At 34.3% G+C, this 14921-nt stretch overlaps 1 protein-coding gene across 13 annotated transcripts in view; it reads left to right on the top strand.

The window, feature by feature from the left end:
- Window positions 1–14921, top strand: part of TFPI (tissue factor pathway inhibitor) — a 213076-nt gene extending 198155 nt beyond the window's left edge. For 6 of the 13 annotated variants that reach the window (XM_050711583.1, XM_050711582.1, XM_035569280.2 and 3 more), the window contains 6 exons: window positions 470–508; window positions 3382–3558; window positions 5148–5243; window positions 5713–5805; window positions 12557–12739; window positions 13104–13863. In XM_050711583.1, the coding sequence (XP_050567540.1) occupies window positions 470–508; window positions 3382–3558; window positions 5148–5243; window positions 5713–5805; window positions 12557–12739; window positions 13104–13216 (701 nt within the window). In that variant the 3' untranslated portion in view covers window positions 13217–13863. Of the gene's footprint in view, window positions 1–469; window positions 509–3381; window positions 3559–5147; window positions 5244–5712; window positions 5806–6482; window positions 7022–12556; window positions 12740–13103 lie in introns of those variants that run through there. The other 7 variants (XM_050711581.1, XM_035569272.2, XM_035569337.2 and 4 more) reach the window with 7 other exon arrangements.

The raw sequence follows: 14921 nt of genomic DNA on the forward strand, positions 1-14921 counted from the left end.
TTACACTGACACTTTTTGGCATAGCAAAGGGAATTGAACAGCATAAGAGAGGTTTTTGTTGTTAACTAGATCTGCTCCAAAGCTATATTAGCACTATCAGTAGCTGAAGTAGTTGGGTTAAATTAACCTAGCCTCTTTTGGGGAGTAAGATTACATAATGCAGGATTCTGGTTCCAGTAACATAAAGAGGAATTTCCCTGTTCAATTCAATATGGGCATAATTTAATTCCAGCATTTTCCATATCCTCTTCTTTCAAATATAGCAGGTCTTCTCATACGAAAGAAACAATACTTCAGTCCTTCAGATCATGATTTTGTGCTACTTCTTTAATAAAGAGAAGAAAGGAGGGGAGGAGATGTTGTGTTCTTCCTCCTCAGTGCTCATAGTCATGTGAAGCAATCTGGTACTACAGGTGAAACTTTATGTCTCTACTTTTATTAATTATTTTTCTTTTTATTTATATTGTAGAATTCTCTCTGAAGATGATGCTAGCAAAAATGAAACAAGGTAACTGTTTACATACTAATCTCAGACTCTTATACAATAAGGTATTTAGCCTCTTTTGATAGATTCTTTATGTTTGTTCCAAGCTGTCTCCTAATAACAACAATGCCATACTAAAGTGAGTTATTATTTCTAATCTTCTTCGTCCATATTCATCAAAGACTTCAAGGACAATTGTGGTCACTGTGGTCAGACACTTTTCCCTAAAACAAACATATTCTCTCTTTCTTCAGTAATCAGAAAACTGTGATTATGCAGAGAATCAAGCATTATGTAGTTAGCCATAATGTGGAACTTTTTTATTGTGTGTTTTGAGAACAATCTAAATACTCCCTCTACTATTAGCAAAAATAGGAAAAATCACTCTGAAACAGAGCTGTTTCACATATTGCCTGTGTGAGAGATAACAGGATTAGTGTGGCCTCTCTAATTACTCAAAAAGGCAAGAGAGCAAGTTTTCTTCTGCAGAAACTACTGAATGGACAGACTGTTTTACAGAAATTTAAATGCCCAATGCTTAGACTTCCTAAGTAGCCAATGAAAAATGGCTAGGTCCTACCTTAAGCACTGAAAATCACCTGCTTGGAACACTGTGGGGTCTGTTGAGGTGTAACCTGTGATCCTAACATGGATATTTAGGTCTGACACTTAGAGCTTGTGAAGACTTATTGCACGCCTCCTCATTCCACATTTGAGGCTTATCTGGATTGGGCCCAATAGTGGTAGCCAGAGTTCTCCTTTGATTTCATCAGAAATCAGCTCTTCTTTCACTGCTTACCAGGATCTCGCTCCTTCTCCTTACTTCCTCTTGAACTGGTATGCATTTAACTCCCCATAGAAATGCCAGTATTTGCATACACAGTTTGAAATAGACTAAATCATTTCTCTCTACTGAATGGTATTCTGGAATATTTTTATACTGAGATTATGGTTTTCTTTTCCCTTTTTCTACTCTCTCTCCCATTCTTAATGCATTGAGAAATCCTGGGTTTTATGCTATAGAAATTTAAAAAACTGATTTTCCATAGATGCTGCAGAAGTTTTGCACTGCTTCCTTTAATGTCTTACTCTAGTTCCTGCTTTTATTGACAAAAAAGAATATATTCAGTTAACCTTAGCTCATGACTATAAACACCATTACATATTTACTATTGTTCCCAGTAATGTATTCTTGAATATTAATCTGTGGAGAAAGACGTCATTTAGAAGTGTAATACTAGTTTGTATGGTTAGGATTATACCGCTGTATTGTCTTCATGGCCTCTCTCTGCAAAAGTGGCTATAAAAGTTAGCTGTGAGCTCAACTTACTTGAATTTAATTTTCTCTTTCTGCAAGAACCACTTTAATATAAGGATTTTCAAAATGAGGAGCAAATGTTTTTATTTACATACCTTTATTTTCCACCTTCCTTTTTCAGTTAATATCTAATTTATTTATACTTTTTTTTTTACTCTTATTTGACAATATTACGCAATATACTGGCAGAAAATGTCAGTTTTAATGAAAGATCAAAATTAAGCTATCCAGAAGCACTTAAAATAGTCAATTTCTTTAATTTATGCAAGAACATTGTAATGGTTGAAATTTCCTTGATCTCTGAAAATGACATTTTGCTATTAATGAGGCTTTATAAAAAGTGAAATGCAAGATATTGACTGTTATTTCTCAGGAAAACTAAATTTATGAGCTATTATGATGCTTGATATGAGTATTTGATTTGTCTCGAACTTAGTAATATTGTTCGAGCAATACTTAAGTTAAAAATAGAGGTTATAGGACAAACTTCTTTACTACTCCATAATCTACTCCAAAAGCATTAGGGACTTCAAACTAATTGTTCTGTAGTCATTTTTATTAAAATGCACACTGTTTTAGTCTCACCTCTCTGTTAACTTTCACATATAAGGACTGCCTCATGTGTCACATCTGACACAACTGTTTTATATAAAGACTAAATATACTTTGCTAGTCATCTCAGTAAAGTATCATATTTCAAAGTATGTAGTAGCAAGAATTTGAGAATACCTCCAGATATATTTTATTATTTTTGTCATGATTTTCTTTTAAAATTATAATTAAGGAGAAAAAAAAATGAGTACAGTGAAAAACAACATTTGAAGATCATTGTACAAAGATGTGTTTTTCTTCACTGCCAGAAGCTGTGATATCATGCCTGGTTATTCAGTCAAATCATGTAGTATTCATTTATTAAAATTTTCTTCTTTAATATTGTAATTACAGAGCATGAACTAGGAACTGAGACTGAAAAGTGGTAGTCAGAATAGTTGTTCTGCCTTCTAGTTTCCTGTATCATTTTATAGCAGCAGACTGTCCCAGACAAAGTGCATTGTTAGATTTCTTATAGAAAAAATAGAAATAGATTAAAAAAAACCCAACTATTTCCTTTTTCCTTCTATTTTAACAGTGTCTTCTGAGTCATTCACACCAACATTGGCTAAAAAAATGGGAAGAATGTGTACTTAGGTTCAAATGATCCAGCTGTGATTTAATTTTAATTTTTATTTTTTTTAATTCAGAGTTAAAACTAATGTTCATCTTAGAGCTTCAGTGTAGGAGGACAGCTAGAGGAGTCATCAGTACTCATTTTCCAAGGTACAATTGAATGGTTATTTGAAAAAAAGAAAAAAAAAAAAAAGCAATAACAATGTCCTATAATGCTCTAGCACAGTATCGCAGTGTTATATATATAGAACAAAAGCAGTACACTAAAGCAGCAGTTATTTTACAATTGGTCTTTAGTCTAAAGATGCAGGTTTATTATATCAACTTTTTCCAGTTCTTTTGTTGTCTTACAGTGTGTTTTGCTTTTTTTTTTCCTTCCCTCACCCTGTTCATCATTTACCATTGTTTGTAGAAAAGCCCGACTTCTGTTTTCATGAGAAAGACCCTGGAACCTGCAGAGGCTTCTTTTCCAGATATTTCTATAACAAAGAGTCAAAACTATGTGAAATATTCAAGTATGGTGGGTGTCTAGGAAACCAGAACAACTTTAAGAGTTTGGAAGAATGCCAGACTACCTGCCAAGGCGACTGTAAGTTGTTGTCCTGTTATTCTTAGCTTTATTCTTGTATAAACAACATTGTGTTTTGAAGGTAGTTGGCATAGGAGAAAAGGCAATGTAGGAGACTCCAAAGCAGCAATAATTTATACCTGAGATTAACACAATTATATATTCTTAAAAATACATACAAAAATAAGAAATATAAAGTAAAAAGGAAAAATATTTTTAAAGTGGTATGTACTGAATTTTAATCAATATTGCAGGACTCCTGCCGTTTATTTTTCCCTGTCAAATACCTACATGAATTTTAATTCCACAAACCCCTGCAAAAATATGTTAACCTTGTTGAACCTATTGTATAAAAGAAACATGATATTATTATTTTTTTGAAAATTGCATATTCTTTAATATATCTAAGTTGAAACAAATAATGAGTGGTATATAATTTGAAACAGAACATTGAAAGTAATGCAGACAGATACAGTAATTGAAGTGACATCAATTTTAAGTGAAGAAGGGACTTGGTCCAAAACGTGCTGTCTCCTGATTGTACCTTGATATTAGAGCACTGCATTTCTCCGTTAAACTTGCTGTTAGAAAACAGATTTTATAAGCCCATTTTCTTGAGCAGAAATCTGGGGAAATATGTTTTGAAATATATTGTGAAAATATTAAAGAAGGCAGAGACTTAACAGTAACAGAGATTATAAAGACAGGGAATGAAGAAGTGGACCTATTCAGGTTGCAGCCACATCACTAAGTCATCTTTTTCATTATTTTTCTTTTTAAATCTAAGATATGTTAACTGTTTGGCCTTGCAATGTTATAAAAAGTTTATATATTTTAAGCCATACATCTGAATCTATTCCTTTCAAAACATGTCTTGTAAAGAAAAGAGGGATTTCTGTTTTTACTGTTTCCTTACTCTGTGTTGCTACCTTCCCACCAAAGAATCATGCAAAACTGGTCCTTCATCTGAATGATTTAGCCATGCAGTTTAGGCTATGAAACAGCCACTTAGACTAACCACAGATCATTCTTCTGCTTCCTTGTCTTCCTAGTTCCTATGAATTTTTCTATATCAGAATACAGTAACCTTCCTAACTCTTCCTAGCTCGTCAGAGCACTTAATTATATTCATAGTTTAAGATACGTTTTCCCACCCAGAACTTCTGGACCCTTTTGCTTTGTTTTTTATCTAGTGGGTCTATTTCCAGGACAGTTTCAAGTGTCTTTTCAGTAAGGGGAACCTGAGCTCATTCATGTTTAGAACAGGAAAGACCCACTAAGGCTCCTTTTTCAAGGATTTTCAGAAAATACACGTATAGAGCCAAATGCTTTTCCCCTACATTTTGCTGAAGCATTCCTTCCTGGGCTCTGATTCCATTTTTATCTTCTGGACTAAAAGTTGCAAAATGCTTTTTAAAAATTATCTTATCATTATTTTTTTATTTTATTTTATTTCAATCTGAAATAACACCTAATTGTAAATTTGTGTGAATATCAAAGAAGGGAGCCATAGTTTCAATAGACAGAAGTTTTTACCTTAGTGATACTGAAACTTTGATAGCAATTATTTTGTGTTTTTCCTCATTGTTTTCCATTCATTTTTCTTTTAGCAAACTTATTGCCAGATGCTCCAACTGAAGATCATCTTAACATTATGAACAGTAGCTCCCCAGAGGAAGAGCACAACCAGTTTCCCAGGATATTTGGTAAGAATTTGCTTTTGTTGTTTATAATTTTCCTTTTTTTTGATGAAGCAGTTACTCTGAGGCTTGTCCACTTGTTTTGGCTTGTCCATATAGTTTATTTGAGAATAGATACGTCAGTTGAAATACATAAGTCGAATGAGCCAGTACATGCAAACTAGCTTCATAGCCATTTTTTGTCAGTAATAATAAGTATTTTGAAAAGGGGTTATTATTGCAAAGGTTAGAATGTTTGCTAGTAATATAATAACAACCTCACCAGACCATATTTGATTTAAGTATTATATAAATAAAACTAAAAAAAAAAAAAAAAGAATCCATCTCAAAATTGCTTCAGAATATGAGTTTCTTATGCCTTTGGGACTTGAGGAAACAAGGTAAATGGGTACCCAATCATAGTTTACTTTCAGAACTTTGTTGTGTCTAGATAGCCTATCATTTATTGTTTTATCACCTTTTTTTTTCCTTTTAGTAAATTTGTTGCCAACTGCTCCAAATGAGAAGTCCAATATTATGAACAGTAGTTACCCGGAGGAAGAGCACAAGCAGTTTCCTAGGTTTTTCGGTAAGAATTTGTTTTTGCAGTTCCCAGGTCTCAGTCTTTTATGTGCACTCTGGATTTCCTGGGGGAAAATGGGTGGAAATGGAATATCTGAGACTAAAGAATGGGTTCCCATCTATGTCAATAGTTTCAATAAGCAGAGAAAGTCAAAACAAAAAAATATATTGCTACTTACAGATCTTCTATAGATATCAGAAAGTGGAATACTGATTACACTTTGTCCTCTTATGAAGGTGTGTTCTTTGTGAAGTTCTGATAAACACAGAACTTTAAATACCGAAAGCAAAAGCAGTGTTGCAGAGTTGTTTTAGTCAAAATAAATCCTTTTCCAGGGCACTGTCAGAGCACTTAAAGTTCCTTTTACCCATTAAGAAAGAATTATATTTGGGTTTTGGAATATGGTGCAATATATTTATCATAATACATTTTTATTGTTGTTAAGGTCATATTAAACTTAATTCATGGTTTGATTATAGTCAAGGTAAGTGTGAATGAATTTCATGTCTACTTAAAGGGATTTTTGCACTATTATGTAGTATAATGCAGATGAGGATCTGGACCTCTACTGGGGAGGTTTTTACAGTTTCTGCAGCTGGGGACTGTCCACTATAGATTGCTGGTACTTGCTCACACTGTAAAGGGTGATTGAATTTGAGGTATATCATTTTTATGATCCACAGTTATGCAAGAGGAAACAAGAAACAGTTGGGAAAAGCCTGAGCATTCTTACCAAGTATTTCTATTTGTCTTATTTTTGCATTTACACTTATTTGTACTTTTGGGGATTATGTGATAGTTTACAGATTCATCAATGCTTTTGTGTTTTATATGGTCTGTAGGATAATGGGCATGTAGGATAACATTCCTGTGCTCTTTGCTTAGAATTGTGTCTAATAAAGCTTGATTGTATGTTGTATTCTATTTATTTTGCTTGTACTGTGATCACATGTACTGTTGGCTTGAGGTAAATTTCTGAGATAGCTGGATTGTTTACCACATATAAAACATTAAAATGACTGAACAAAAAACAGTAAGCCTCTTGGTAGCTTATTTTACTGAAAAATATTTGCATGACAAAAAGCCTGGTCGTAAATCTAGGGACATGAGTGCACATGTTCCCTGAAGGTTTCTACTCACAGTGTGATCTCCCAGATTCCCAAAACAACTAGCCTATGCAAGCAAAGAGACGTTATTCCGTGTGTTTTCTTAGAGGAAACTCAAAAAAAAAAAAATGAAGGGTCCTTGGTTGTATCAGCAATAGTGAATTTTGTGGTAGAGCAGATTTCAGGAAAGAGATGAGGGTAAGAGGAAGGACAGAAGACTGGAAGGTTGGTGGTAAAAAGGCTGAAGTAACAAGGGTAGGTAGATTCAGTGTAACTGGATGGGTCAGGTAAGAAACATGACCTTGGAAGGACTGATGAGTTTCAGTGGAAAGTCTGAAGACCTCACAGTTCTTTCTCTGCAATATAACCTTTGTCTGTCTTACGCTAGCCTGCCTCATGCAGATGCCTGCTGCGATTCCGTTTATCTGCCCATACCTTTCAGGCTGCTAGGATGGGCTAAAATCGTGTGTTTTGTGCAATCCCACTTCATGGCAATGAAAATGGTAGGACCAAAACAGACCACTATTTTCTCCACAGGGCATAGCTTCCACTCCTGCTGTTACTAGAGGCAGGAGTATTAATTGAAGTTGCAAGGTAGAGTTATTTCACACAAATGTGCAAAGTGACTCCCATCACCCCCTGGGAGGGAGGAAAATCTAGTTACACACATGCAATATCAGAATGGACTGCTTGGGATGGAGTGGCTGATTCTTATCTTCTCAAGCACAGGTGAAATAGCTCATCTGCTACTGTAACGTGTTTTGTATATTGGCCTGGCTATGTAGCTTCTTTTCTTTCTTTTTTTTTTTTTTTAAATACATGACCAACATTAAAAAATAAAAAAAAAAAATAAAAAAATAAAATTGCAAGGAGTTGTCCCTTATGGAATAACTTACCTTGCAACTGAAATGCTATTTCCTCTTGATTTCAAGAAAAAAAATACATATTATTGGTACTATGTATAACTTTGTCATGATACCAGATTAGTAGATTTCCAACAAAGTTCTTGATCTTCAGAAGATTAAAGTCTTCCATGACCAAGAGAAACTAACTTTATCTGCATATAAACACAAGACTTCTAGTGTTCTCTGTCAGCAATGAACTTGCTGCAGAGAGCCAATATTGTTCTGGTCTTATTCTGCTATAAGATGTAAAACAATTTCTGGGGAAGTGAAAGTGAAGCCAAGAATCAAGCCTTTCATTTTTAGATTAAATGAAGTGATCTATGGTACAAAATTGCAAGTGCTATATTCTACATTCAACTTGTGAAATCTAAGTGGGATGCAAGATCAAAAGTCGGTTTTCCACTCAACAAGTTTGGAATGGCACACAGAAGCAGCTCCTGTTATTATTTCTTAGAGTCAGGGCCATATCTTTTGCCGATATAAACTGACACAACTATATTTGCTATAATGGATCTGAACCAATTTATACCTATAGAGTACTGTCAAGTGCAGATGACTCATTATTTTTGTAATAGCCTGTCTACTTGAGAATTCTTTTATTATCTCTCTGCTGTAACCAGAATGAGAAACTGAAGTCTGCATATAAAAATGTGGCAGTAAACCTGAAGTTTCATGAATGTCAAACACCTGTGTTTAGCAAAAAAGAATGCAGCAAGCATTGTATGCATCACTCATGAAGATAATTTCAAACTTCTTTTGTATTATCAGTTCATTGTCACACATTCCAACCCCAGCTAAGCCTGAGGGAAAGCGGTTTTTGTTTCAAAGCACGTTTGAGATTATTTTTGATAAATGAATCCATGTCTGAATGTGCGTGTTTCAGAGATTCCAATGTATGACCATATCATCTGTTTACATCAGAGAGGGTTTGTCTGGGATTCAAGGAAAGACTGTATATAAAGAATTAAATCTTAAACCATGAACTTTAAAAGATCTCTAGGTAGCAGTGAAGAGTAAGATACACTAGTCTTTTTATAGGTAAGAACAATAGCTTTTTTTTATTTATTGCCTGTTCATGGAATTAGTTTACCTAATTTTTCAGAGACAAAATATCAAATATTGTGGTTTTGGATCTCATTCTCTGACCAAAACAAAATCAGTCCGAACATCTGCATCATCAACAGAAGAAGAGACAAATGCATCTACAGTGTTTTACTATAATAAAATGTGAAGCCTGTTTGAAAAGCTCCTGTAGAGATAGTGGTGAGAGTTCCAGCTTCCAAACTCCACTTGAGATGGGTTCCAAGTTATTATCTTGATGGAGTTGCCATGTTTCTGAGGAACACTTCTTATTTCATTGTATCAGCAGTTTCCAAAAGAAAAGTTTACACTTGGAGAATGTTTGACTAATTCAGCTTGGAAGCTATTGTTTGTCGTTTGCCTATATGAATTGTAAATTCTTTTTTGCCGTGTCCATTTGTGACCTGACTTATGTCACGTATTTTTGGCAAATAATATGCATAGCAAATCCAAAGTTATGAACTTGCTATTGGATATTTAAAACCCATTTAAACGAGTTATTTTGGATAAACAGAATAGCTTGCGCACAAGGGCGAAGCCAGAGTCTTAAGGCTTGTTGCTGTCAATGTAAATACCACGTAGTTCCATGTATAATGAAACTAGAAAGTATGTCATGACACATTAATTTGGGGGTTCATAGGATCTAATGGATGTTAGCATGTAATGATTTATGTAATGTAACGAATAATACTACTTGCACTGTAAAAAATGGTATAGCTAAAATGCAATCTAAATTGAGAACTAAGTAAAGATAAAAGCAACATTCCTGTCTGAAGTAATCTTTCAATAGAGTTGACATCTGTTCACAGACCTTCATAGACCTGTAACGATTAGATTAGGACAAAATAATTCTGATAGAGGAATGTGTATTTTTTGGCTTTTGTTTCTGCTGTTGTTTGGCTTTGTTTTTACTGTTTTCAGTGTGTACCCCTTCATCTCTGTGTAGTTCCGTGAGTTGTGGGATTTGCTTCTCACCCCCCCACCCCTGAAAATGCAGGAGATAAAGGCATTTCAACAACTCTTAGAAAAATAAGGTTGTAAAACCAAAACATTTGAGAGAGATACTCAAGAACAGGCATAATGTCAAAACTTATTGTAATATCATATAAGCACAACATTAGAAGCTGGGGCTGAACAGAGAAAAATTACCTGGATCTAATGCTCCCAGTGACTATGTTAACACACTGGCTCACAGGCTTGGGAATGCCAACAGAGATGTTGGGTTGGGAATAAGACAGTACATATTTTATGCTTACAGTAACTTGAAGTTAACAAATCTTTTAGTGGTCAGTATATTAAAATAAATTCACAATTTTCATGATTCTCAGCAGACCGGGAATAAAGTCATTTCATTTTTATTTTAATATACTGTTTTGTGGAAAAAAATGGCTGCTGTATGGCAAAATTAAGAGTTTTTTTTTCATGAGCTGTGTGCTTCTGTGAGTGCAAAGAATACGCAGATATTTTGAAAATGAAGATACAACTTGTATAAACAGTACAATATAGATTCTGAATAACTTTCAGATGCCACTCTGCTAGTTGCTTTATACATATGCAGATAGTCCTTATTCATCAGTTACCACAACACTTGCTCCTTGGCTCCAAAAGCTTATAATTGTTGTGAGAACTCATTCATTAGGGGACTTTGCAGTCTCTCTAGAAAATTCATACCAGACAAGTAATTTATATTACAGGTATATATTTAAATTCCATTATAATTAACAAACCTGAACCATTTGCTGACAAGTCTTGCTTTCATCGCTGACAAGTCTATGTTGTTCTTTTTAAGTACACTAATTTTTAAGTTAAAATAGGTAAATATGTTTTTTTCTGTTTTTTTTTTTTTGTTTTATTTCGTTTTTTGTTTTTCTTCAATGATGCTGAACATTTGTTTTGAAAGCTTATTTATTCCCCAGCTAGAATCTGGGTGAAGTTATTTCTAGGCTCAGGAGTTCTTGGAGCCAATACCAAACATATTGCAAGTTTATTTAGCTACCGTCTTCATTATGAATAAAGCAGTAGATTTAATATCCATTGTATAACATTGTGGGCACTTACTCTAGATCGAGATTGAACCTTACTCTTAAAATAATGTCACAGGTATCAAAAGAAACTAATTAGTACTCATGCTATAACTTGAAATTAATTTAATCTATCTTGAAATACCAGCTCATGACTCAGTTTTTGCTTTTACAGGATACTTTTTTGAGTAGTAGTACACTGTTGCTAATGTGGATTCAAATGTATTAATAATTTAATTTTCCTGTCTTAGCTTTCCATAAATTACCTTTCTATTTCTGTCTGGGCAATTTTTCACAGTTTTTCACCACACTGGCCTGTCAGTTATACTTAGCAGACAAGCTTTTTTTCAGCAAGTATAAGACGTGCAAGACAAACAAAATGTAGCGTGTTCTTTTGGGGTATTTTCTTGTCAGCCTCTTGAATTGCCCAAGTTAATTCATAACTTCTTGCTTCCAGCAACTCATCTGCTTCCCCCTTTTCTGAAAACAGGATGCCTTCAGCTCTGTTGTAACCCAAGTTATTCCCTAAAATTTTAACTCAGTCTTTCCTCTAAACCACTTTTGCCAGCTATGTGGCTTTCTAACTTTAAGAAGGCCATCTGACTAGCTTCATGTGTCCATTTATGCTTTCAGATCTCAGTTACCTCAACTCTGCTACTTCTTGAAGGAAAATGGCGTTCCTTTGTGTCCCTCATAACTGATGATTTAATGGCTCCCATTCTTGTTTTTTCTTCCTCTACAGCAGCTATTTGTCAGTTCTAATTTTGCATATGAGTTACTCCAGGGTGATAGGTGATGGAGGTTCTCCAGGGGTGAGCATGGGTGAGCTTGAACTTGTTCCAATTCCCAGGTACTTCATACACTTCAGGTTCATCTTCCAGCGTTTCAGTTCTCACACTCTCACTTTCAGCAACACTGAAGATCCAAAACATCAGGCTACTCCATGGAATGGTAAAAAGCTAACAGCAGCACTAAAGCACCAGCATCACAGTTGTTTTGTGCACTTAACTCTTCACCCTTGATCCTCTTTATTCTGCGAGTTACAAACTTTTCCTTCATAATTGCTCAGTGTTTTCCAGTAGACCAAAGTTTATTACTTAAGTCAAACTTTCTATAGTCATGTGACAAACCTAATATTAAGTTATTGAATCTTACATCAGAAATGCTGGATACTCTTACCTTGTATTTGATTTCAAAATGTCTAGCAGTAATTAGAAAAATTCACTTCATTATCATAAATATTTAACATATTTTTAAAGCTGTCCAAGATTAATTTATTTCACTCTGTGTTCTACAAGTAGTTCACTTGAAACTCCCCTAAGTGAATTTGAGTGCTGTCTCCTACCACAGAAACAGCAATTTTAACACTAAATTTATAGGAAACAAACCTTGCTTTCAGGATAAGGTTTTGTTGGCTTTTGGAATTCAAAGGGAGAATAACATTTGCTGGTATTTTTGGTAGTTATAATATGGCAGATGCTTATGTAAAATATCCTGGATTTTCAGAACAGAATTAAATTTGCCACTGAATTTCATATAAATTTCTAAGTTCTCAAAGCTTCAAATCTCATATGAAATATCAACATAACAGAAAACTGGTTAATGACAGTGTTGTCTCTAACCTTTTTTTTCCTGTTATTTCTAGAACCACCTGCTATCCCTTCTTTGTGCATGACTCCTATGGATAAAGGACTTTGTAGAGCTAAAGAGACAAGATTTTTCTACAACTACTCAACTGGAAGATGTCGCCCATTTAACTATAGTGGTTGTGGTGGGAATGAAAATAATTTCACCTCCAGAAAGTCGTGTTTGAGGATCTGCAAGAAAGGTATGGGAAATGATACTGCCACAGACTATCACAAGAGGTAAATATTATGCACTCTATGGGCTTAAACGTTCTTGCAACTTTTGGTAGTAAGTATTGGCCTGATAAAATGTAATAGTTGAAAGTCTTAGCAAAGTGCAACTGGTAATCAGAAGAGAGAGCTAGAGAGAGAAGGATGGACGCTAAAATACTGTGTACAAGAGCAGACATCTTGACCTTGGTCAGGCAAATGAAGACTAGGTAAGACAAAATGTTCTTTTTCCTCTTTTTTCAAGAATATTTCTTGAAAACTAGATGTCTCATTTCTGATTATCTTGGATGTGTTAGTCATATAGCATCTTAACTTACTCTTTCATTTTACCTTCAGGATTCATTAAAAATAAAGGTGAAAGAAGAGTAATAAAAATCAAGAAGAAGAAAAAGAAACTGACAGTAAAGGTTTTGGAAGAGGAAAGCATCCCTGAAAGAATACATCTTTGATTTTTATGGAAATGGGAAGTAAACTGCTCTTCACCTGTGAATGAAAGCCTCTAGTGTACCCAATTTAAATATATGTACTGTACTCATTATTTAGATTGCATATTATTAAGCTGTTTATGTTTTTATTATGTATGCCTCCTTTATGTTAATAAATATTACTTCGTACTTTGGAAAAGAGCACTTAAAATGTAGTTTGACTATATAATTGCTAGAGATGAAACAGGACAGAACAGGCTATGTGGGTGTAGAACTCATAACAATTAAAAAGTAGGCAAGATTCAAATTTACTTTATTTCCCCATTCTTTTCTGAAATCTATTTTGGTCCTAAAAAAGAAGTATAAGGTTTGTCAAAGAGTAATCACTTGTCAAGCATGATTATTTCAATCTTAGATTAAAAGATGAGTCTACTGATAAAAAGAGGAAATAGGCAATGGATTTGTTTTAATCAGATTTATTTTGGGTTACGCAAGCTAGATGCAACTCCACTGAAGTGCATAGAATTAGACTTGTCAAATGAATATGAATCAGAATTAACCCACCAAAAACATAAAGAGAATGTTCAAGTTGTAAATGTGTGACACAATGTGACAGAAATTTACAAAAAAAAATAAAATATATTTGTTGGGTTCATCGATTTATCCATGTTACTGAAGTAGATTCATGGCTTGCAAGTTAATAATTTCTGGAAATATGTATTCTTGGGGAAAAAAAAAAAAAGGAACAAAACCCATTCATAGATGAAGAAATCAGTATAGTTGCTTTAGTGGTAATGGTACATTTCCTCTCCAGTTGACTTTAAGTTTGTTTATCGGGGGCAGGGGGGTCTTTTGCTTCTGTTTGTTTTTGGTTTCTTGTCATTGTGGGTGGTTTTGTTTGCTTTAAGACTGACATGAGATAGTGGTTCAGTTCTTGTCCTTCTTCCAGGCACCTCTCTGATCTGGGTAGATCTTTTCTAACAAGATATTTTTCTTAAACGAAAGAAAAAAGAAAAAAGTAGTTGGTTTCCTGGTAAGGTTCACAGAAATGACCTGCTGCCTATAAAACAGAAGATAGGATACGTTTTTCAAAAATATCCTTCTATCCTCTTTGATGCTGAAAATCTTTTTTTAATGTATCATGTTTTCTGTTTGTGCTTAAGACTACTGAGGATACTTGCACTGCTGTTTGTGAGAGGCAATGTGAAAATACATATCTGAAATAGATGTGAGGGGCTCAGACACTACAGCAAGGAGCAAGGAGACAACAATGACAGAATAATACATGATCTGTTGGACTAACCTGCCTTTGCCTGAGCGCTACGAATTGCATGTGATTTCAGAAAGCCTCTGGGTTTTTTATATACCCAGTGAACTTTGGACTAACTCCACAAAAAGGCTAATCTTTACTGCTGAAAATTAAAGCATTTATGCATTCTAAATATCTGAGGGGGTAAGTAAAAGTTTTTTTTTATGCAGAAATTCTTATTTCTGGTGCCTAAGTCCTTTCATGACTCTCTTAATTTATGATCTACTAAGTGTGATTTGAAAAATGCTCATGAATCTGAAGTATAGACTAAAAAATACTTATGTAGAGTCTTGTCATATGAAATGTAAGAGCACCACAGACTTAAACTGCAATAACTATATGAATCAGACAAGTGCATTTCTGACAGAGGAAACCTATAAACTCCATTTAGACACTTAGACACTGCTAAAGACTTGCAGT

This window comes from Cygnus atratus, chromosome 6, assembly GCF_013377495.2.
Source record: "Cygnus atratus isolate AKBS03 ecotype Queensland, Australia chromosome 6, CAtr_DNAZoo_HiC_assembly, whole genome shotgun sequence".
Lineage (NCBI taxonomy): Eukaryota > Metazoa > Chordata > Aves > Anseriformes > Anatidae > Cygnus > Cygnus atratus.